The 26,262-nt window shown below is 41.9% G+C and overlaps 1 protein-coding gene across 4 annotated transcripts in view; it reads right to left on the bottom strand.

Annotated features, from left to right (window-relative positions):
* Positions 1–26,262, bottom strand: part of CTNNA2 (catenin alpha 2) — a 1,254,514-nt gene that overhangs the window by 826,240 nt on the left and 402,012 nt on the right. For all 4 annotated transcript variants that reach the window (XM_066267520.1, XM_066267518.1, XM_066267521.1 and 1 more), the window contains 2 exons: positions 24,817–24,936; positions 20,141–20,407 (listed from right to left, as the gene is read on the bottom strand). In XM_066267520.1, the coding sequence (XP_066123617.1) occupies positions 20,141–20,407; positions 24,817–24,936 (387 nt within the window). The remainder of the gene's footprint in view (positions 1–20,140; positions 20,408–24,816; positions 24,937–26,262) is intronic.

A 26,262-nucleotide genomic window follows, 5' to 3' on the forward strand; every position in this document is an offset into this window, starting at 1 on the left:
TTGTGAAAAATCGAAAGGGAATATGACCTTGACAGGAGAAGGAGTTTATGGAAAGACACACCTTTGCATGCCAAGAGTGCTCTGAGAAGTTCAACCAACACGGCAGCAGCTTTCTTAGATGGGGGGCTTGATGGCTTTTAAGTTCTCCAAAGGTGAAAGATATACTGATTTAAACCAAAAAGCTAAAGCACATGGCAAGGTCAAAGATACAGTATTTTATTGCAATCATTATTGCTCTTTTTATGATCAGTAATATTGCACTATCAATACCTTTTCTTCTTCCTTAAATGTAAATAAGCTTTGACAGTAATTATAGCCCTTCAACTAAACCAACTCATTCTGCCTCATCGGCTACCCAGCAAGTAACTGTCATTCACTCTTTCTTTCCATCAACAATGATTGGCAGCTTAGTATGCACCATCCAGTATTAGGCACCAGAAGTAAAACTGCTACCACAAGATAATTTTTAAATGGGACACATTTCAGAAGAATATCAATTAATATATGAAAAACATGGGCATCAGCTACTCTTTCTGACTGTTCATGAAAACTCCACGAGTAAAGTCACAGATCAAGGATTGCTAGACAGAGAATATTATTTCTTTTGTGCAGCCTGCCATCGAAGACAGTACAGCTGTTAGCTTTCTTGTCTAAATGAGTGATGCTTACAAAAGTGTGACGTGATCATTGTTAGTATGCTCCTCTTGGCCTCTGTTCCTTTAGGGCCCAGGGGTCCCCAAACTTTTTACACAGGGGGCCAGTTCACTGTCCCTCAGACCATTGGAGAGCTGCCACATACAGTGCTCCTCTCACTGACCACCAATGAAAGAGGTGCCCCTTCCGGAAGTGCGGCGGGGGGGGGGGGGGGGTAAATGGCCTCAGAGGGCCGCATGCGGCCCGTGGGCCATAGTTTGGGGATGCCTGCTTAGGCCTTCCACTTGATCTATAGGGCTATATGTTCTTGCCATGGAGACTCCTGTTCCACCCGATCCCCCCCACCTCCGCCCTCTGCCCTCTCCAGCATCCCTCTCAATAGATATAAGAATCACGGGCTCAACTCTCCCACCACTAATCTCCATCTGCACCTGGCAGCCTGGACAAGGCCTGCATTCCCTGGCAGCAGGTCTAAGCTGACTGCGTTCAAACTAGTAACGTGAGTGGTATTGCCGTGGCTATATATTTATCTCCTCCAGTGTTACGCTTCAGACTGGCAGCAGTTAACTGATGAGAAAATTGCCCTTTCCTTACTCTTATTTACAAGGCTGTACAAAGCTTAACTAAGTTGGGCACAGAGATGGGGAGTTGCTAAAACATTACAAAGGCATCTGCCTCTTTCCCCATCCCTGTTTACCGACACCCCCTCTGAGTGCTGATCTTAAATGAATCAGTCCTTACATAGGAATGGAAACGGTGGTCACTAGGAGATGATTATTTTATATGTAGCAATTATTCTCCAATAAAATTAATCGACGTACAACTGGTATTTGCATAATTATAAATGTGCAATCATAAGCAGAAAGCATAACAGACTCAAAATGACAACAAAGAACAAAGTGCATAATTAGGGTTATTGACATTAGCAAAAGAAATCGCTGGCAAACTGGAATTACTGGCAATAGTTTGGGAAACAATTTTTGAAGATTTGGGGCTAAAATACATAATGGCTCATACCTTGTTTCCTGGCATCATACTCACCAATAATGAATCTTTCCCAAGTGTGTGGCAGTCTGACCACAATACATTACTTATCTCATTTGTAAGTATCTAAGATTATAGAGTTCATTTAGAGGAGTTGGTCAATCTGAGCTGAATTTACACTATAATAAATCTTAGAAATTAATATTTCAAATTTTTAACCAAAAAGATAAATTTAGATCATTTTCTAAAACGTAAAAAAATAATTTTTAGCACAAAAAGATCATAGAAAAGCATCCATTTTCCACCAGCAGCATGGCTAACACTTATTTAGTGTTTATGTCAAATGCTCTACAAAGTGTTATAATGAATTCTCACACCAAACCTCTAAGGCCACACTAGACCCATGTTACCAATGAAAAATGAAAGCTCCTGACCTGCGGAAGCACCAGGAATGACGGAGAGGGAGCCGAGACAGTCGCACATGAAACACAAGGACCAAAGGCGCCTTCCGCTTCCAGGCCCATACAGAACAGCAGATCTTCTTGCAGTGAGTAGGGACAACAGAACAAAGTTTAAACTCTCTTTTGTGTAAGCAGAGCAGATGAGAAGCATGAACACTATGGTTTTTAGAAAGGCAGCTATAGTTGCAATGTGAGCAAAAAAAAAAAAAAGAAACAAAATAAGACCAAGATGAGCCCTGGCTGGTTGGCTCAGTGGATAGAGCATCGGCCTGGCATCTGAACATCCCGGGTTCAATTCCCAGTCAGGGCACACAAGAGAAGCGACCATCTGCTTCTCTCCCCCTTCTCTCTCTCTTCCCCTCTCATAGTCAGTAGCTCAGTTGGATCAAGCATTAGCCCTCAGCACTGGGGATAGCTCAGTTGGTCAGAGCATCGGCCCCAGGAGCTGTGAATAACTTGGTTGATTCAAGCATCAGCCTCAGACAAGGGTCACCAGGTAGATCCAGGTTGGGGCATATGTGGGAGTCTGTTTCACTATCTCCCTTCCTCTCACTTAAAATAATAATAATAATACTGTAATAATAATACAGAAGTGATCATCACCATAACCCCTGATAAGAATAAGCTTAAGAAGTGTGATTAAGGTAACAGAAGATGACACTAAGATATTTTCAAACAGGCAGATGCGCAAATATGCTTCTGGTCCTTTCAGAAGACCAGCTCATGCAGAAACATGGAAGACAAGCAGTGTCAGCTCTGCAAGCTCCTCACAGGGCAGTTTGAGGAGAGAAGACTGGTTGGAGTGACTGGTATTGAAGCTGCATCTGCCTAGCAAGCATGTCCTTTTACTCAGACTGCATGATCTGGGATGTCTTTCTTGATGGTGATTGAGAAGATAGCACCACCATCATGCTTTTCAATACCACTGAAAAGATTTGTGCTCTTACCTGGGTTGTGAGAATAATTATTTATGTGGCTTTCAGCAACATGTTGGATCTCCCTGAAAATCACGTTCTGCTTTTATAAATTGGGTCGCATGGACTAGACAGTAACAAGAGGACTTTTTACGTTAGTAATCTTTGCTTTTCTGAATCATTTGGGTAGTAGTAATCCCTTCTGACTTATATGAGAACATTCTAGTCTAGAAAATATGAGTTCTTTCTTCAATTTAGGACAGAGGAAGTCCCACTCTTCATCACAACTGAGCTGTTTGATCCTGAAAAGCTTGCAAGAGAATAGAAAAGCTGAGCACCAATCAAACGTAGGATTTAACAAGGCCTTTTCATGCTGTTTCATTTTTCCTTATCATTTGTACTAGACACTTTTTAAAAAAATATTACGTCTTATTAACTAACTGTGAATAGAAAGATATCATTTGTATAAAACATGTTTTCAAAAATGATCATTTCTATTACGGCATGGTTCCTAGATGGAGTAGAAACACCAACCTATGCTGCGTTTCATCTTTTGTCCTCCCCTTCTCTGTCAGCCCCTCTTTATTCCAGGGGTACTAGGGGCAATCTTCAGAGACCACTAAACCTGAAGAAATATGATATTTAATGTGAAGCTGAAGGTGGTTTTCTTTGCATCAGAAGCTAGCAAAGCAATGAGAATTCCCAGGTCACACAACGTCGACACTTCCATGCTTAGTGTTAGCACTGGCCTTATGAGTTCTCACTTTAAGATTCATCCTTGGACCAAGTGGTAATTTTATCTCTGCTTCAAAATTTCCCCTGTGATACAGAATTGCCTAACTCTAGAGACTGCTTATTCTTGGGCCAAACCTTCTTTGGCATCTATTGTGCATTGGAGGGTAGATAAGGGAGAACAAATGGCATCACAGTAATTATAGCCACTGTGAAGTGACATTAATAATCTTCCAATTAGGAACTGTCCCCAAAGACTTTTCCAGGGAATAGCTTTGGATGGAAGATGTTAAGTAAGGTGGGATAAAGGCAAAATAACTAGGATGCGTGAGTGTCTACCACAGATTAGATACTTATGAATGCTGATCCGATAAGATCATCACAAACTTGGAGTCAACATTATCCTCTTATGTTAAGATTGGTGGTAGTCAGCCTGGTCCCTACCGCCCACTAGTGGACGTTCCAACTTTCACGGTGGGCGGTAGTGAAGCAACCAAAGTATCAATAAAAAGATAGATTTAACTATAGTAAGTTGTTTTATAAAGATTTACTCTGCCAAACTTAGCAAAAATCCAACATAAAGTACTTGGTAAGTAATTTTTATTATGTGCTTTAACTTGCTGTAACTCTGCTTTATAAATTTTATAAAGTATAGTTACTTCCCTACTTTATAAATCACCATTACTGTGGAACCGGTGGGCGGTTAGAAAATTTTACTACTAATAGAGATACAAAAGTGGGCGGTAGGTATAAAAAGGTTGACTACCCCTGTTATAGATGAAGAAACAGAAGCATAGAAGGATGTAGCTGGATTCGAACACATGCTTGTTCTGTTTGCCCTACAATATGCTGTCCCATTGTCCACTAGCATGACCGGTGCAACCAGCAGGACCAGCGGGGGACTCGCGCCCTCAGTTCTGTCAGCTGCCTGACCATTTTACTGCCACGTGTGCATCTGTGGGTATGCGTTTCCCTACACCCTGAGCTTGACGAATGTATGTAATTGGAACAGAGTATCAGAGAACACATTCACATTCTGTTTTGTTCTAATTACATACACTGGGAAAATGAACAGTGGGACTCAATCGTTACAGTAAAGTTACCAGAATATGCTGCTGGAGATGAGTTTGGGAAGTATTTAAGGAGTTTGATAATGAGAAATTTAAGTGAGTGTTTTTAGAGGAAGGGGCAAGACTTATATGTGTGGGTTTTTACTTCACCACTGTGTTAAACTAAAATCTAATGAATGATTATGAAATACTTCCCCCTAGGAAGCACAGGACACAATCCTGGAGCCTAACAAGCACTGCTGACATAAAAATTCAGAGAAGAAAATAAGCTATAATTTTCATGAGTAAATAGCTCACTAGATAAAAGGGTTTTGTTTGGTTCCTAACTTTTAAAGTATAACTAATAGATAAATTATAACGAAATGACACTGCCATCACATGTTCAGACAATTGAGCTATCTATATAACTAATGATATGATGATATATGACCACAAATTATAATCATCTACATCAGTATTCACTGTTATATTTAGTACTCATTATGTGAAATTAAGGTGAGCTCAGACACACAGACTCTTTAATAGTATTCTCAAAAGAGAAAATTACCCTCACTGAGGAAAATATAGATTCTTACTTTTACTCTTGTGAAAAGAAATAAAACAAGATTGGAAAATGTAATAATTTTTATTAAAGGCAACAGGGAGGCAAAAAATGAGGATTTAAATTGCCATCTTAAAAAATAATACTTCAAATCTTATTCTGTTATTTGCTTAATGATTTCTGTAGTTCCATGTTTATTGACTGAACTGTAGAATAGAAAATTAAATTGTGCTGGGATAAATCTTTGGAATAATTATTTTTAAAAAAGCATGATAGAAGGGCAAATGATACCATTAGAAAATACTCCTAGGTTTATAACACCTTAAAGAGCTAGAGCCGTTTGGAAGCAAGAAGATATGGAAGGTGTCAATGTCCCAGAATAAGATTTTTAGACAAGAGCAACGATCATAGATGAAGCGGTCCTAGAGGGATGTGATCTGGATCCAGAAGGAGTGACAAATCCGCTGTCCCAGATGCTGGCTGACCTGGTCCCACAGTGAGTCAGCAGGCCACCCTCAACTCTCCATCCTGCCGTGCTTCTCCTCCTACAAACTCGCCTGCCTCTGTATCTCACAACACACCTTCCCAGGGCTATAAAGTTTTCCAGAAAGGATTAATGTGGCCTTCATTCTATAACATTAATGTTCCAAAGGGTGTCACAAACAGGTTGAAAGTTTCCTGAAGGCAGACTACAGCCTGTCCACATTCATATCCCCTGGGTTTGGGCCCACAGTATATAATTAGTCTGTGCGACGTTTACAGGTATATAATCACTGGAGTGTTTCTTAATGTTCTGTTTGGCCACCAGGTGTCACTATATGATAAAGAATGCTATAACAAACACCAAGGCTTGTTTCTAGCTAGAAAGAATTAAAAGTAACTTCAACTCATTTAATTTCCCAGGATGGAAAATAGCATATAGATTTAGAAGGCAGTCCGTGGGAGAAGAAATGGTGAACAACATCTTCCAGCAGCTGAGAACTGCTGGGCTCTACTAACCCCCTTACTGGAAAAATCTGTCTCCACTTTTCTTAAAAATGTATCTAAAAGTTTGTTTGTTCATTTGTTTTCCTAAGAAGTAAAATGATCATACTGAGCACATACTACTAAGAGATCAAATAAACATAAATAGCTTTAATTAGATTGGGAAAGTGCTAGATGTTGCAGAATTTGGATTAAGAATGTTTAAAATGTATCTCTGCACAAATTACTAGGCATTTAATCATACAGGTGGGCATGTAAGTGAACTAAGAACCAGAGAAAAGCTTCCAGGCAAAATATTACATCATGTGAAAGAAACAACTTCCCACAAAGCAAAGAAAGTTCTAAGGTTTCATAATTAGAATTATTTAAAAATTGTCTTACTAACTAAAGCTTACTATAGAAAACATTACCTCCTTTAATGTATGAAAATAAGATGTCAGACCTCAAGGCCTGTTGATTTCACTCCCTCAATGTGGCTCAGGTCTATTCACTTCTTCCCATTGCTGCTCCCATCACGCAGTCCAGACATTCACAATCTCTCACCCTTGTCACTTGAGCTGCCCTGTAGCTTTGCCCATTTCAAATTTATTCTCCACCCTGCAGCCAGAGGGATCTTTTATTTTTTTTTTTTTGATTTTCCAATTATAGTTGGAATTCAATATTATTTTGTATTAGTTTCAGGTGTATAGCATAGTGGTTAAACAATCAAAAACAAAGTGATCCCATGATATTTCAAGTAACTATCTAACACTGTACAGCACTATTACAATATTATTGATTATAGTCCCTATGTTATACTTTTAAAACCCCAAGACAATTTTGTGACTACTAATATGTAGTTCTTAATGTATTCACCTTTTTTCACCCAGCTACCCTCCCCTTCAACTCCCCTCACTTCTGGCAACAATTAGTCTACAAGTCTGTGTCTCTTTGGTTTGTGGAATATTATTTGGCCATAATAAAGAATGAAATCTTACCATTTGCAATGACGTGGATGGACCTAGAGGGGAATACGTTAAATGAAATAAGTCAGAGAAAGACAAATACCATGAGTTCATTTATATGTAGAATCTAAAGAATAAAATAAATGAACAGCAAGATCTTTTAAAATAGAAAGCTGATCATGCATTTCCCTGCTTAGATCACTAGCAACTTAACACTCTCAGGTTGAAGCCCAGCCCCTTCCAAGTCGTACAAGGCTCTCCAGGATCTGTCCCCACTTCACCACTTAGCCTGATTTCTCTTCATCCCCTGGGCTCCATCACTGGGATGGATCATTTATGTAAGGTCTACCTGTCCGGTAGTTGCCTTGGGGTTGGGCTGTGAAACCCTCCTTTGCCCCGAATTTTCCGGCAGGTGCTAATCTCACTGAAACCGCACCCGCCCAAGTCCTCGGAATCATCCCTGAGGTTGTTCCGGGAACTGCACGCTTCACCAAATCCCCATCCCGCTGGTCGTTACCAACCCCCTCCTGCAAATATAAGAAACCCAAAAGTCCTATCCCGGGCGCACCTTCACTGACCTGCGTCCTAGGGTCAGTGAACTCGCCGGGAGCTCCCAATAAAGCCTGATTCTGTTTATTCGGCTGATTGGTCTTTTGCTCATTTGCACATTGGCGGCATATAGGGGTCTTCCATCTTTCATTTGGTGCTGAAACCCGGGAGAGGGGCTTTGTGACCCACCTCGGCCTTCTGGCTGAGGGCAGGAGTCCCCCCTCTCTTCCATTTGCCTCGTGCCGCCCGCCGTTTCGGACTCTGGGTTCCCTATGACCTTGATCGCCAACTGTGAGTAACCTGCTTTCTCTTTCATTCTCTCTGGTCCTGCGCCTCCGCCGGGGTTTCTCGTCCTAGACTCGGCCGAGCCGAGAATCCCTCCGCCGGCTCCTGGAGCCTCTGTGAGGGTTCAGTCAAAAGGGACGCCTTTCGGCTGTTCTCCTACCTCCGTCTTGAGACCCCGTCTGGGTCTCCTGTTAGGAGACGGGGACTCGGAAGGGACGCCTCCCCTGTACTCTTTCTCCTCCGGCGCCTAGGCCTAGAGACCTGCCAAATCATGGGGAACTCTAAGTCCAACACGGACCCAAAAGCGCCTTTAGGGTGCCTCCTGCAAAATTTTTCCAAATTAGGGTACACTCAAACCCTCCGTCGGAAGAAACTCATTTTCTTGTCACAGGTCGCATGGCCTCAATACAACCTAGACAATAAATCCCACCGGCCTCCTATGGGCACTTTTGATTTTAACGTCCTTCAAGACCTGGACAATTTCTGCCGACGGACAGGAAAAGATTCTGAGGTCCCTTATGTTCAGGCTTTTTGGGACCTTCGTTCCCGTCCCGACCTTTGCTCCCAGTGTTCTACCCACCAAATCTTCCTAGCCCAGACTTCTCCTCCTCCGAGAACTTCTTCTAAAGATCCTCCTCCTTATTCTCAACCTGATGACCTGCCCGACCACCTGTCCCCCCCTCCAGCTCCTTCTACTCCTCTGATTCCTAATGCTCCGCCTCCTGACGACCCCCTAACTTCTCCCGTCGCAGCCCATACCAGGCCACACGTCCCCGACCGTCATCCGCTGTCCTCGCCCCCCTCCGCGAGGTAGCTGGGGCGGAAGGGCTGGTCGGGTACATGTTCCCTTTTCTCTCCAAGACCTCTCACAAATCGGGAAACGGCTAGGATCTTTCTCGGCCGACCCCTCCACCTACATTAAGGAATTCCGTTGCCTGACTCAGACATGTGACCTGACCTGGCATGACATTAAGGTCATTTGTGCCTCCACCCTCACCCCCAGGAACACGAACGCATCCTCACTGCCGCTCGGCAGCAGGCAGACAGGGATCACGTAGGAAACAACCCAACTCCTCTCGGCACAGAGGCAGTTCCTGGGGAAGACCCTAACTGGAATTATCAACCTGGCCAAGGGTCTAACATCCCCCGCAGAAACCTTATGCTCCAATATTTAATCAGGGGCATGGATACAGTTTCCAACAAGGTCGTTAACTACGACAAACTAAGGGAAATTACTCAACTCCCTGAAGAAAACCCTGCCCTTTTCCTTAACCGCCTTCAGGGAGCTTTATTTAGTAAGATACACCCGCCTAGTCCCGGGGTCACGCAACGGGGCCACAGTTCTAGCCTCCCACTTCATCTCTCAGTCAGCCCCAGATATTAGGAAAAAACTGAAAAAGGCTGAGGAGGGTCCCGAGACTCCCATCTAAGACCTGGTAAAAATGACCTTTAAGGTCTTCAATGCCCAGGAGGAAACGGCTGAAGCCACCCGCCTTGAACGGTTGCAACAAAAGGTAAACCTCCAAACCCAAGCCCTGGTAGCGGCCCTTCGGCCGGTAGGGGAACCGGCGAAAAGGCCAGCCTCCCAAGGAGGACAGCGCACACCACCGGGTGCCTGCTTTAAGTGCGGCAAAGAGGGCCACTGGGCCAAGGCCTGCCCGCAACCGAGGCCTCCTACCCAACCTTGCCCACAATGCAAACTCATGGGCCACTGGAAGTCGGACTGCCCGACCCTGGCTCAGCCTACGGCACCTCAATGTCGGGGAGCTGAGAACCAGGCATTTCCGGTCTCAGAACTGCTGGGCTTGATGGACGACTGAGGGGGCCCTGGCTCTTCGACTCCGGTTACCCTCACCGAGCCCAGGGCTACACTCCAGGTAGCGGGTAAGTCTGTCTCTTTTTTAATAGACACGGGGGCTACCTACTCTGTCCTTCCCTCTCATTCGGGCCTTACAGTTCCTTCCCAGGTCTTGGTCATGGGAATCGACGGATCACCCTCGACTCTACTAATTGCCTATTTGAGGGTCACCCATTCTCACACTCCTTCCTAGTTATACCCTCCTGCCCAGTTCCCCTCCTAGGGAGAGACATTTTGTCCCAACTCCGGGCAAGTATTTCTTTTTCCCCCCAAGCAGGTCTTTTACTAGCATTAGTACCAGGTCCCGAACCTGAGCCGGACTCGGACCACAGGGTCCAGCCTTTACCCGGGGTAAACCCTGAAGTCTGGAACACGGACACCCCCACTGTAGCCTCACACCACACTCCTGTGTTAATCAGACTTAAGGACCCATCCTCTTTTCCCAACCGCCCACAGTTTCCCATCTCACACACCCTACCTTTGCTATCTGCTTTCTTTCAAAGACATACAACCCACAATATTCTTCCACAGAACAAGATCTTTTCCAATCCTCCCCTGAGGTCCAAATCAAGGACGGATGGGCTTTCAAAAATGACCTCCTCATCCTCCCACAGTCTCAAAGACACCAAATAATCGCTGACATTCATAAATCCTTACACATTGGACCTAAAGCTCTTTTTCATTTTCTATCTCCTCTATTCCACCACAACCATCTCCGGCAAACTATCCAAGATGTTCATTCCTCTTGCTCCACCTGTTCCAGGACGAACAGTCAAGGGGCCTGCCATGTCCGCCACCCACTTCACCAAATGCGGGGTCACCTGCCTGGGCAGGATTGGCAGGTCGACTTCACCCACATGCCCAGACATAAAAACCTCAAATACCTTCTAACTATGGTGGATACTTTTTCAGGATGGATTGAGGCTTTCCCCACAACCTCTGAAACCGCAGGGACGGTAGCTGACCACCTGATCCAAGACATCATCCCCTGCTTCGGTTTGCCCTCCTCCATCCAGTCGGACAACGAACCTGCCTTCATCTCCAAGGTCACCAACGCTGTCTCCACTTCTCTTGGCATACAGTGGAAGCTCCACACAGCCTACCATCCCCAATCCTCTGGTAAGGTAGAGAGGGCCAATGGGTTCATCAAGGATCATCTGACCAAACTTAGCCTGGAACTCCATCAGTCTTGGCCTACCCTTCTCCCTCTGGCTCTAACCCGTCTAAGAGCTACTCCCAGGGGGCCTTCCCAACTTAGCCCCTTTGAACTCCTCTACGGCCGACCTTTCCTCCTATCAACTCCGTCTTCTCCACACCCACCCCCTCTAGCTTCATACCTGCCCTACCTCTCCCTCCTCCGTTCTCTGCTCAGGGAACACGCCAACTCGGCCCTTCCTGAGCCCAGCCCTGGGGCCGGGCCAACAGAACGGGTCACCTCAGGGGACCAGGTCTTTATAAAAACCCTTTCCCAAAAACCTCTCACCCCCAAGTGGGAAGGACCCTACACGGTAGTCCTGACTACCCCATCCGCAGTTAAAGTTCTAGGAATCTCCGCGTGGGTCCACCTCTCCAGAATAAAAAGGGCTCCAACACAAATGTATTCTTGCACACCTTTAGGCCCCACTAAACTCAGAATCCATAAATACTGACTCCATACTCAGCAATATGGTCCTCTGTCTCCTTTTTCTCATCCTACAGGCCTCCTTCTCTCCAGTCTTGGCCACTTTCACACCCTACCATTCATACCCCTCCTGACTGCCCTGGGGATAGCTGGAGGCCTAGGCTTAGGAGCAGGAGGACTAGGGACTTCTCTCACATTTTTTCACAAACTGTCTGATGACTTACAATCTGCCTTGGAACGAACCGCTGCCACCTTGCTTAGCATCCAGGACCAAATAGACTCCTTAGCAGCCGTCACCTTACAAAATCGTAGGGGTCTAGACCTTCTCACAGCCGAAAAAGGGGGCATCTGTCTCTTTTTGGAGGAACAATGCTGCTTCTACATCAATCAATCGGGTGTTGTCCACAGCGCCGCTCATGATCTGCAGGACTTTTCGGCAGATTCGGGAAAGGATGACTCAGCCGTGGGACTCCTGGTTTAGTACGACCTGGATGCATTGGGTCCTCTCGTTTCTAGGTCCCCTAATTGTCATTTTTCTAGTCCTAGCTTTTGGACCTTGCCTGCTCCGATTGCTGTCCACCCTATTGCAGAACCAGTTAAGGACCCTCACAAGCCAGACAGTACATGAAATACTACTGCTACGCCAATACCAACCCCTTGGAACCCGAGACCCTGACTACAATAACACAATCCCCTACCCTTAACGACGTCCCCATACAGCAGGAAGCAGCCAGAAGGATGACGTGGCCCCTTGCCCTCTATTACAAAGAGTCGGGAATGTCCGGTAGTTGCCTTGGGGTTGGGTTGTGAAACCCTCCTTTGCCCTGAATTTTCCAGCAGGTGCTAATCTCACCGAAACCGCACCAGCCCAAGTCCTCGGAATCATCCCTGAGGTTGTTCCGGGAACTGCACGCTTCACCAAACCCCCATCCTGCTGGCTGTTACCAACCCCCTCCTGCAAATATAAAAAAACCCAAAAGTCCTAACCCAGGCGCGCCTTCACTGACCTGCGTCCTAGGGTCAGTGAACTAGCCCGGAGCTCCCAATAAAGCCTGATTCTGTTTATTCGGCTGATTGGTCTTTTGCTCATTTGCACATTGGCGGCATATAGGGGTCTTCCATCTTTCACTACCCACCAGGTCTCTACATGCAATGATGTTCTTTCAGCCTAAGAAACTCTCTCATTCACACCTTATCATGTTAATTCCTACTCATGCACCACCTCCTCCAGGAAGTCTTCTAAGATTTCACCATAAAAGTACGTGAGGTTCATACTATATATGTAAATACATAGCATAGCATTTAGGTAAGCTATTTACTAAACAATTCTCCTTTACATCTTGTGTACATTTGTTAAATTTCACTTGGCACACTGTAAGCTCTCAATGAATTAGCTTAACCTTCCTGCAATAGAAAGTTCAAGGCCTAGCGATATTACCTCTGTAACCCAAGATCACATATCCTTAGTTAAATGTAAAGCTTTAAGTAAAATCCAGATACCTGGATCCAAGACCCAGGCTCTTTTCAATGTCCTGGGCTCTTTCCAATGGCCATCAAGTAGAAACTGGTTCATAGGAATATAGCAGACATCATTATTAAGGAGTACTAATTAAAGTATTAAAGAAAAATAGACATAACTGTACAGATTTTAAGACTTTGAAAATACCGGCATGCATTGTTCACAGTGGCCAGGACATGGAAACAACCAAAAAGCCCATCAATAGATGACTGGATAAAGAAGATGTGGCACATATACACTATGGAATACTACTCAGCCATAAGAAATGATGACTTCGGAACATTTACAGCAAAATGGTGGGATCTTGATAACATGATACGAAGCGAAATAAGTAAATCAGAAAAAAACAGGAACTGTATTATTCCATACGTAGGTGGGACATAATAGTGAAACTAAGAGACATTGATAAGAGTGTGGTGGTTACGGGGGGGAGGGGGGAATGGGAGAGGGATAGGGGGTGGGAGGGGCACAAAGAAAACAAGATAGAAGGTGACAGAGGATAATCTGACTTTGGGTGGTGGGTATGCAACATAATTGAACGACAAGATAACCTGGACTTGTTATCTTTGAATATATGTATCCTGATTTATTGATGTCACCCCATTAAAAAAATAAAATTATAAAAAAAAAAAAAAAAAAAAAAAAAAAAAAAGAAAGAAAGAAAATACCGGCATGCATTAAGATAGGGAGAAAATTGCTGAGTTAGCCTGTTCTATCTTTTCAGTACCTAAATTAGGAATTTGAAATTACCTTCCAGAAACTAAATGGCCCTGATTACTGGCCTCCATTGTTATGCATTTGGCCTCCTGCTTGCTAATTGCTTTGGGGCACTAGCTACATCTTGCATTTTCCCTCTCAGTGCCTTTACAGTATTTTGATAGGACCTGCCCTCTTTTCTACCTGCCCTCATTCTAATGTAAAGTAATATGTAGAAACCGTAAAATCTTCATAACCTAGCATGGGTGTTCCCAGATGTCTGAAGTCAGAATGACGTTACAGAATGTCAAAGGAAAAGATGGGATTCTCTGATAAGTAACTGAGCCAGCTGGAACTCAGGTTCATGGCTCCTTAATGGACCAGACTTCCACTGGAACATCAATCTGGGTCTAGGGATAATAAAAAATAATTACCTCCCTATAAAAAAAAAAATGTAAGAGTGATGATATCTAGAGTAGGGGGCCAACAGACACTCACTTTTCTTTCCACATAGATCTCTGAGGTCACATATTCGGGTTACCTACTTAGCACTCCAGCTCCCCACTGGAGCTATATACCGATGCTGGACCCCAACCCGACTCTCAGCTCTGCAGAAAACTCTTCTTCATATCTCTGAAATGGGCTGGGTCCTATTGTGAAATTAATGCTACAACCTGGACTCTTGCCGCCTAACCTCCTACAATATCTAGGTACACCTGAGAAGCGCACACAGTTGGCAAGACCTCTGGGCAGTGACCACTGGAGCATGGGGGTGCTCCCAGGGCCAATTCTCTCATCAGCCGCGGTTAGCCGAGGTCTGCTAGCCTTATCAGGTGGAGATCCTCCCTATCCCCATCCTCCTCCGGAGATGCAGATGACTCGTTATCGCCTTTATTCTCATTCTAATGTTTCCATCCACTGAACTCTAGATCAGTAAGAGAATTATAATTAAATCAAGCAAGAAAAAAAAACACTTAAAGAGAAGAAACAAAAAGCAAGAAAACCTAAGAAGATGGAGGGGGTGTGAAAACAGGTAAAAATAGGAAGGACAACTTATTTAGAGTTGGTATGTCATGGTGACATTTCGGCTCGAGGTAGCCTAGACCAGAGTCTCTCACTTCTCAAGTACAGATATCTAAATCTTGCAAATTAGAAATAATAAAAAGTGTGGTTATACTATTATATAACGTTCCCCCTTCCAAACTGGAAGCAGTTGAGTGGAAATAAAGCATGTAGATTTCAGAAAGGGGGTGTCCCCAGAGACTCTCAGACACAGGGTCACTGGAAAGGGTTGATGGCAAGGCTGAAAGGTAAGAGCTAGTCAGCGGCCAAGAAATGGAAATAAGGATTAAAGTTTACTTACTAAAGAACTCTATTTTTTAAAAAAAGATAAAATATGGGAGTACAGTAAATGCAATAGCCTAAAACTTTATTTTCAGGTCGTGTAAGAAAAATACATCTTTCTGTGGACTGAGGGGATGGAAAAAGTAGAGAAGGAGAAACTAAATGTAAAACAAAGAAACAAATTATTAATCAAGTAAATTCCCAGGGCAAATCGGGAATGAAGGAAGCAAAGCCACCGGCAGAGAGTTAGGAGAATTTGAGATAATGCTTATTGTCTGGTTTAAAAGAAAACATTAACTTTAAAGAGGAAATAGCTGTTGATTATAAAGACTGGGTTATGAATGGTATTAATTTCAATTTTTCTCAAGTATCTTCATTTACAAAAGAAGCTTCAAAAACCAAGAGATAGTATACTCTCTTCTCTTCAATTAAAGAAATTCTGTAGGAATAATTTAATTTTCCTTTTTCATTCACAAAGGTTTTCTGGCCGTCTAAATTGACATTATAATACGATTTACTTCTGAGCAGTCATTAGATTTTTAAAAAATATTTTTCAGTATTCCTTAGTAGACAGTTTCACTAGATAAAATTAACCACCTCAAGCTGCCACATTTTAAAGAGAGTCTGATTTTTCCCTTGATTAGCAGTCATTTTACTTGTCGTCATATCAGCAAAGATGCTCTTGACGTTTCAAGTTGTTGAAATACTGGGTTTTCTTCCTTCACTCCCTTGCTTCATAACTTAGCACATCAACTATTCACATAGGCAGAGTAATATATAGCTCCAAAAAATAGGTCACCAAGCATTGAGCCACAAACGTAACTACCTTGTTAGAAATCAATTGTATCAAATGAATATCAAAATATTTTTACCTTATTTTGAATCAACTATCAAACTCTCAGTCTCTTCTGCATCCTACCTCCACATAATACTTTCAATACTAGGTATGCTAGCTATGCTGACTATGAAATTATATTTTGTATATCTGTGGTTCCTTTCACTTCAGAATCTCAAAGATGCTTTACTTTTTAAAATCTCCATTACATTGGCAAGACATCAAACCATGCATCAGGAGCAGAAATTGCCAGAAAAGTAAGTCAGGAAGTTTGAGTGAAATTTCCCATTCAGTGTAGTATTAATTTGTTTATCTGAAAATAGCATTTAGAATTCAAGACAGATGTCTATGAATTCTAAATCAATTTCAAGTCAATATGCCAGGGTAATAAAAAATATATATACCAAATTACTCATTATGCAACTATAGAACAGAAACGTATAATTCTGCTACAGAGAAAAGGGAAATAGAACCTTATTTTTAGTAAAAGAATTTCAAATATCATTAAGGACTTCTGGGTTTTCTGGTGTCAGAAATGATAGAACATCTACCATTTATATGCTGTTATATACAATAAAACTCTACTAGCATTACTACTTTGGAAAAATTATTGAAATTAATTGCATTAACTATATAACAATTTGGGGGTAACCATGAACTGTCAATTTAGACACCTCCACAAGTTGATTTTTGCAAAGCTCTCAGAAATAAAATTTTAAACATTAGATAATGCTTTGTACAATTTACATAGCTTGAGAGCAAGTATACATTTAATAACAAAATAACAAAATATCACTTGGTTAATACACTAAAGTAATAGAACATATAATTACTAAGAGAACATACAATTTACTTAATGTAATAAATAAATATATATATGTGTAATAACATATAAAGTGAATAAAATATAATCAAGGAATCAGTTAATATACCTGTTATTAAAAAAAAGTCTTTGATTGTAATAATCATGTGTTAAGCTTCCAAAGCCTTATTCATGCCACATAAAATCTCACTATAGTAAAATATACTTAACTAATAGATTTTCCCCACATGCCTTCAAGTTTTATGAAACCAAAGTTGTTTGTAGTACTGTCAGTGAGGCTCCAATTGTTACATTTACTTTGGATAAAAGGTCCTTTAAATAAAAATGGTCTGGACACCTGAGGACAGAAAGCTGTAGTTTTTACAGGCTTGGGCAGAAGGTGGCAGCAGTGGAAGGGTCTGGGACCCTGGGCGAGAACTCCATGCTACACTACTACTGCATTACCGTGTTCTCACTGAGGTTTTATTATCTACTCTGATTATAAAATAAAGTATGATTGCTAAAATCCAATTTTGGCAAAATCTGACAATTATATATTGTTAATTTTATAAAGCACTATTTCATAAAATAATTTTGTATTGTAGATTATAATTTTCTTTTCTGTTTAACATCTGAGGCATCTTTTGTTTGTTTGTTTTAAATATTTACTGATTTTAGAAGAGAAAGGAGAGAGCAAGAAAGAGACAGGAACATCGATCTGCTCCTGTATGTGCCCTGATTGGGATCGAACTGACAACCTGTGCTTCAGAATGATGCTCTAATCAACAGAGCTCTCTGGCTAGTGTGGCATTTTTTTTGTCTTAATGCATACTTTAAAAATTAATGTAGCATTATAATGCTTTAATATCTGAGTGTATGACTTGCTTATTTTTATTTCCTTAAAATATTGGCTCATCCATTCTTATTCCAGGAAAAAACAAACAAACAACTTTATCACTACTCTGTCAATTTTCAAAAGAACCCTCCTAAAATTTTTATTGAGACTCTCTGAATATTATAAATATGTATAGGGTCAATAGTTTTCCTACCATGACCATGACATCATTTACAAGAAATAAAACTCTCCCTCAGTAAAATAATTTTTTTTTCTTTCTTAGGTCCTCCATATCTCTATCGGGATTATTTCTAACATATAAAATGAAATTAAATTAACTAGTAAAATAAAGCCAAAAATTATTTTTATTGTCTACTTATAAACAGGATTTCTTTTCCCTTTACATATTTTTGTATATTATGGAAATCTAGAGAGTTCTGTTGTTTATTTTTAAATGGATAACCTTACTGAATTCTCTTAATAGTTCCAATAAATTTTGAGTATTCTCCTGAAACTTTGTGAATACAATTATACATTAAGGCCCAATATCTGTGGCAAATGCTTTAAATTTATTATCATATTTAATCATTATAAAAAATCTTAAAGAACAGTGTATGTTCTAAGTCATATATGTATATATGTGTGTGTGTGTGTATATATATGTATGTATGTATATACACACCATATTTTTGCTCCATAAGATGCACTTTCTTTCCCCCAAAAGTGGAGGGGAAAATGCCTTTGCATTTTATGAAGTGAAAAATACAGTATTTTAACACACCCTTTGGTTCAGAATATTGTTTTTCTTATTTTTCTCCTTAAAACCCTAGGTATGTCTTATGGTCAGGTGCATCTTATGGAGCAAAAAATACGGTGTGCATGTGTGTGTGTATAACTAAGAACTAACTAAAAATTAAGGAAAAAAGGAGAGAGACTGTGAAAACCATAAAGTGTTATCTGAATGTAAAGTATAAATATTCCTACATTTTATCATCCATCCTCAGCCACCTTTAATAACTATTTGCCCTCCATCCTCTTTACTAGCTGCCAGCCAGTCATGCCCTGCCAAAAGCCACGTCAATATATCCAGGAGCAAGCTCATCATCTTTCTCCACAGTTGATAAAAAATCCCTTTTCTCCTATGACTTCCTGTAACATTGTTTTATCAGTTAAACAGTGATGAGCACATTCTCCCTCCCTTATCTCCCTCATTGGAAAACATAACCCTTGAAAACAGATACTGATTATTTATAATAAATTTTTGTAGCTCTCACAGCACATGTAGATTTTCACTGTATGAACTCAGCTGAATTCTACTTTTCACATGTGAACGCATATCCTGATCTGGGGATCATAAGGGCTATCATCTTGGGTGCTGATGACATGAGTCCCTCTCACTCACTCTGATACCTTGAACATGACCATATGCAATGAGCCATAAATCAATTAGTGGGACAAACCTCCAGAAACAGCAGGTACAGAACGTGGGTCATTCATGGGACTAGCAGGGGCTCTGCTACACGAGAGGCAACATAAGGAAGACCAGGACCCTATGTGGGATCAGAGAGCAACAGAGTTTGTTTGCCACTGATTTACAATGAAGTTTACACTTTACCCAGCTACAGCACAAACACAATCACACCTAAGCTGCTGGTGACATCTGTCCCTTTAATAATGAAGACTATCACTCAATGATAACCTGTCCCTAAAATAGTGCCTGGGGTAGAAAAGTTGACCGTGTACAAGGTTTCGACTTACATGGGATCAGGCCCTCTTAAACATAGTTGTTAGTTCCTTTAAAGACAAGTAAACTAGGCTCTGTCAGTATGCCAGCTTCCTAATAAATGTGATAGGAAAAATTTTGAAATGGCTGAAATTACAGCAAGCTGAAGGGTGGAAAAAAGGGACAAGGAGCCAACAAAAGACTTCTTAGATTCCTGAATGTATGTCAAAACTTTGAATTAACTTCCAGACAGCCATTTCAGCCATTATCTAAACAGAGAGCGCTAACCACTAGACCCACTGCACTCTGTTGACGTATGAACTTTCCGAACTACTGCCCCAAACCAACCAGTCCTCCTAAGTGACTAGCCAGCTATTCCAGAACTAGCTCTGCCTCCCCTTCCCCTGCCTCCCTTATCTGTAGCCACTGCAAATTCCCTCAAAAGGACTTACATCTTTCTTCCCCAAACTTATTGGCTAGAAGAGCCACTGCAACCCAGGAGGGCAGACAAGTTTGCTTTCCCCACCCAGCCCTGCGCTGGTGGTTCAGGATGCAGTAGTCCTGGACCCGGTCCTTTTTCTGGCTAGCAATAAACCCTTTCTTTTAGAAAAGCTTTCTGTCTAGGATTTTGTTTAACAACAGAAACACAGTATGTGGTTCGTCTTAGCACCAAAAGCTTCCAAGAGAGTAAAGCAGTATCTACTAGGATGGTGCACTTCCTCCACAAGGCATTTTTTTTTTTATCATTGAAGGTGTGCAGCCCGCTGTGTACCTCACTCGGATGCTTACGTCAAACTCATTCAGCGCGGCAGCCAGCTCGCCGATGCCCGTGTGGCCTTTGGCTTCGTCAGTGGGCGAGGTAGCTTGAGCAGCATTGGAGATGCCGGCGATGGCCTCCTGGACTTGTTTGAACACGTAATCGCGATTGGCTCTCGTGGCGGCCACATCCGGGTGGCGGAGAAAGGCTTGAGAAGCTGTGTACAGCATCGTGGCGTTCTTCTTCAGGGCGCCTCGGGCGGCTGCCATCTCATCCCGACAGTGAGGGTCCTTCAGCTCCTGCGAGTGCAGAACACAAACCTTGTCACAGCCATGACATTTACATACAAGTGTTGTAACAAAACTTAGAGCCACAGACGCTGAGAACCACGCTGGATTTTCGAAACCATCCACTCTCCTTCGTGCTCTCTCTAGCTGCCAGAACTTTGCATGTGGTGCTCTTTCTGCAGGGAATATGGGAGAACCCCTCCTCCACCCCAGCGTTTCACCTGACAGGGCCCATCCTGCCAGAGCCTACTGTCCTTCCCACCCCCGAAGCTGTGCCCCCTTTTGTCTGCTCCATAGACCACAATCCCTCCCACCTTGAACACATACTTTGTTATGCTTCCTTATTTAAGCATATGCTTCCCTCCCCTACTGGATGTTCCTTTGAGACCAGGGAGCCCTGTCCGTCTTGCACATGGCTCTTCCGTCATTAGCACAGTGTCTGGCCTATACGAGGCATGCCGTACTTGGTGCTGAAAGGATGCAGAAACTGAGCCACCAACAAGGTATGTGGCTTGCGTGTATCCAAGTTAGTTATGAGCAGTTGGAAAACTCAAACTTCATTACAATTACAAACAGGGGAAATCAAGCTTTTCTAATTTTTGCTTAGTGCATGAATTTATTGTTTTCAGAATAGGGCTCATAATTTTTTTTCAAACTACTTTTAATGGCAGCTCAATCATTCAATTTAAAGAATAAAAAAATAGTAGGTCAAAGATGATTTTCTTTCCTAGTTTTGGGGTATCAAGATAATACCACTGGGGAGTGACTTTATTTTCAGCTTTAAGGGGTGTTAAGAAAATGTTCTGAAACATTAGAGGTGGCACTGTCTTCTGAAAGCTGTGTAGGGATGCCAGCTGAGTCTCTCTCAGAGAATATTTTTCTAGCTTCAAAACATCATTAAATAGTATATGAATTACCATATTTTTTATTCCTATTTGCTTGGTTGGTTCAAGATAGACACACAGCTTGGTAACAGTGAACTGCATTTTTTTGTGTAGGTCAAGGTTATTCTGCTACATTATACAGCACTGTCAAGACAAACTACTAAAAAGCAATAACTGAACCATCTTTGCTGAAATAACATATTTATGCTGGCCAACACGAATTCTAAATTGAGATTATTTATTTTTAGCCCCAAATAAATAGGCAACAAATGTGAATGTATTCTCTATGATAGGCCGTAATCTAGGCAGCAAAGGTAGGAGGTTTCTCCCAGCCAGTCATTAAGGGCCTCATTAACCTCCAGACCACCTGGTCTACAAGTCCATTTTTCCTTCCTCGTATTCAAAAAACAAAACAAACAAACAAAAAATCTGAATATGTAAATGAAATGACAGGTAGAAAATTCTCAATTATCTCTATCCAGATACTTGGAGGAAACATTCTTTAACCATATCAAAAACAAACAAAAAAACCCCAAAAAAACAAAAATTGGAAACAAACTAAATGTTGAATTATGAAAATTGGTTAAGAAACTACTGAAGCAGAAACATTGATACGTAAAGACACATGCAGCCCCATGTTTATTGCAGCATTGTTCACAGTGGCCAGGACACGGAAACAACCAAAAAGCCCATCAATAGATGACTGGATAAAGAAGATGTGGCACATATACACTATGGAATACTACTCAGCCATAAGAAATGATGACATCGGAACATTTACAGCAAAATGGTGGGATCTTGATAACATGATACGAAGCGAAATAAGTAAATCAGGAAAAACCAGGAACTGCATTATTCCATATGTAGGTGGGACATAAAAGTAAAACTAAGAGACATTGATAAGAGTGTGGTGGTTAGGGGGGGAGGGGGAATGGGAGAGGGAAAGGGGGAGGGAGAGGGGCACAAAGAAAATAAAATAGAAGGTGACAGAGGACAATCTGACTTTGGGTGATGGGTATGCAACATAATTGAACGACAAGATAACCTGGACTTGTTATCTTTGAATATATGTATCCTGATTTACTGATGTCACCCCATTAAAAAAATAAAATTATTAATAATAATAAAAAAAAGAAACTACTGAAGCATTCATTTGATGAAATATTTATGTAAATATTAAAATTAGTTTCCAGAAAAGTAATAACATGGATAAAATTTATAAGATAAGTGAAAAAGCAGAAAACAATATGCATACTTTTATGTCTGGTTTGATTGCAAATACGTTAAAATATGAAGATAACACTAAAAGGCAAAATACCAAAATATCAGCACCATTTTTCTGAAGGGTAGGCTGTTGTGTATATTTTTTTGTGTATATTTCATTTCTACTCTTCTTCTTAAATTTTCTTGAGAAAGTCTTAACTAGTAATTAATGAAAAGCAAAGTATCAATAAAATAAAAATAATTAATATTTATGGGTAGGCTCATATGAATATCTCATATATTCCCAAGGACTTAATACCAGCTACATGCTGAAGACACTTGTTTTGATCTCCAACCCACATCTCTCTGCTGTTTTTCGTTTCTACATTGATATAACTTTCTCAAAGTCAATGTATCTAAATATGCAATCTTTACTTCTGACTCTAACTGGACCCTTTCCAGTCTTTCTGATTTTAGTAAACTTACCCTCTACCCATTTGCTCAAACCAGAAGCTTAGAAGTGAACTAGTTGCTGTCGCCCTCTAACCTCACACATCCTATTCCACAGCAGGTCCTCGACTTTGACTTCCTATTGTTTTCTCGTCCCCACTGCTACCACCCTAATTGAGACCACCACCAGCTCTTACCTAAACAATTATAGCCCGCTCTCAACTAAAACTAGATTCTCCTCTTCCATGCCACTCCCTTTTTTGCAATACACATATTAAAATGTAAATCTGAGACATGATATCAAACACTGAACTATTTAAATATAGCCACTCACAATTAAATCCAAACACTGCAAGACTCTGAATGTCCTGGTTCCTGTTTTTCTTACAACCTTCCCCTGGTTTGCTGAGATCAAGAGTCAACATATTCTTTTCCGGTTGTTCAAGAAGCCAGTGACTTTTTGGTCTCTCACACCTGTCCTCTGAGTAACTTCACTCCTACCCACATTGCACTGGGGCTACCACATCAGATTCCACTTGCACAAAGAATTGTGCTGATAGCAATACTTAAAAATCAGCACATAAGGCCCTGGCCAGTTGGCTCAGTGGTGGAGTGTCAGCCTGGCGTGCAGGAGTCCCGGGTTCGATTTCCAGCCAGGGCACACAGGAGAAGCGCCCATCTGCTTCTCCACCCTTCCCCATCTCCTTCCTCGCTGTCTCTCTCTTCCCCTCCTGCAGCCAAGGCTCCATTGGAGCAAAGTTGGCTCGGGCGCTGAGGATGGCTCCATGGGCTCTGCCTCAGGCGCTAGAATGGTTCTGGTTGCAACAGAGCGACACCCCGGATGGGCAGAGCATCACCCCCTGGTGGGCATGCCGGGTGGATCCCGGTCGGGTACATGCGGGAGTCTGTCTGCCTCCCCGTTTCCAACTTCAGAAAAATAAAAAATTTAAAAAAAATCAGCACATAAACTAAATCATGTGTGTGTGCCTATTAACAGGGCGTTGTAAACTCTTTAAGGACAGGGGCTAGATCTTGGTCAAGTTTATACTAGCAGCATCACGCCAGCCAGCACAGAATGAACTCTCAGCTAATGTTTGCTGATTAGGACTTTCTGGCTGGTTATATAAAATCTTAGGAAAAAATTACTAGAAATTGTCCAAAATGTTGAAGAATTCTGGGTGAAAATGATTTTAACTGATGACTTGATATTTCCAAAAGCTTTATTTCTCTAGGAAGAAAAACAACACATTTTGGAGGAACAAAATTCTCAGGGTTCCTGATGAATAAAACAGAACTGGCTAACCTGGAGGGTGCTGTTTCTAAACAAGGGGCGGCAGAGAAGGGCCCGGGTCAGCCTCTGTCATCCAAGTGACTTGCTCGCATTTGTGCTCTCCCTCCCCTTTTCATTTGTCTGTCTGCCTTTCCTCTCAGTTTCTTCACTTTTTCTTCCTTTCATTCATAAAGGTTGTACTCCACGCTGCACATCTTGGGTGTGCACGTGCATGGTGGTGTCCACGGGTCAGGAAATAAAGGCAAAGGGAGGTCCCAGAGAGGGGCCAATGGCATCACACCAGTTTCATATTTTTCATTTTACTGGGGAGACTTTCCTACTGAACAAACAGAATGTGGTGGGGCTGGCAGGAGGTTTCCTGCCAGTGAAGCAGATAGCCTGAGACAGGGAATGCAGAGGTCAGACAGTACCCCAGGGCTCCTGGTGGTATCAGAACCAGCCCAAGTAGGAAGCGGCCTCTGGAATCCCAGTTTCTGAGGGCATTAGCTAAGTTTGATAGCCAGCAGGTGCAGCTGACCCATTGTTCAGACCAACATGCTCTAAGGTTACTGAAACTCACACAGTGCTCTCAGCATTTCTAAAACCTTTCCCACCTGTTGTCTTCTTGCTGCTACATAGTTAAGTTTCACCATCTCTTTCCCAAATTCTTTAAAGCGGTTTGCAAGGTCTTGCTCATTTGTAGCATTTTTGACAGCTTCCAGGGCCTCCTCCACCTGAAGTGATAAACACAAACATTTATAACCAGAATAGTATTGAACTATTGTTTAACTCGGTAGTAATGGTAGTTTGTGGAAAAAAACACTAACATATTAACATTTAAGTAATAGAGGAAAAAATACTCCTAGTAAGCATTCATGATCAGAATAAATATTTGTTCAATTACAGAATTATTTTGTTTATAAAAATAATAATTGCTGGACTCTTGGAGCACATATAATACTATTTATTGTATTTTATTGAGTTATAATTATGTTGAGGAAAACAGACTTCTAATTTTCAGAAGAAACATAAAGGAGACCAAGACAGCTTAAATCTGAGATCAGTTTTCTTGGCAACATCTCTAAATCTGGGACTAACAGGCTTATCATTTTAAACTGAGTCTCCACCTTGCCATACAATGGAAAGAGGAAAAATTGAGCCTTGAGAAGCAGTGAATTTGACTAAAGGGGCCATCAACCAAGGTGAACACAATGACAGCAGGCATGCCATCCTAATGATACACCCTGTTTCCAAATCCCCATCTTGTCATCAATTTTTTTCTAGTGTGGCCATGGACTTTAATTCTGAATGTCCCTAAACATCCCTTTGTAACTGATTTGGAGATTTCAGAGGTAACTAACGTTTCCTCCCCTCCAGAGTAATCTTAACTTTAACATGGTGAGAAGGTTTCCACAGTTGGTAACCCTTTAAGGTTCCTCTCAGGTTGCATTTCTTTAACCCTGCTGGCACGGGTTTCGTTTCAGGCTTGTGGCCGGTGACCAACCATAAAGGAATGTCTGATGAAGTCATGGACGGTTGAAACTGCTGACGATTGAAAATGCACCAACATCCATAATTGGTGAAAAGCACCCCTGAGCCCAGCGATAGCGACAGCCAATCAGCCAATGCCCCACTACCCTTCCTACTTCCCTATCCTAAGCCTTAAAAAGTGGCCTAAGTCTGTAGCTGCTGCTGCTCTCCCTTACGAGACAGCCCGGCAGGTTTCCTTTCATTAAAGCCTGTTACACTGGTCTTTCGGACTCCGATTGATTCTATCAGTTTCAATACATGTAGACTCAGTTAAAATTAAAACTAAAATTAAGATACTATGTAGAACTAATCCACTAAGTCACTGTCAGTAAGAGTATCTTTATAGAAACAGCCAAAAACACAACCCTGAGTGATTGAGGCCTAAAACAGACACATGTTTACAAAATCCAAAGTTCTTAGTTATGAAGGGAGCCTGGCAGAGAAGCTGCAACTAGTATAGGCTTCTGAGAGGCAGAGAAACAGAGGGGCATTCCTCTGAAAACAGGACTGAGAAATGCAGAGAACACGTG

Source organism: Saccopteryx bilineata, chromosome 3 (genome assembly GCF_036850765.1).
Source record: "Saccopteryx bilineata isolate mSacBil1 chromosome 3, mSacBil1_pri_phased_curated, whole genome shotgun sequence".
NCBI classification, from domain to species: domain Eukaryota; kingdom Metazoa; phylum Chordata; class Mammalia; order Chiroptera; family Emballonuridae; genus Saccopteryx; species Saccopteryx bilineata.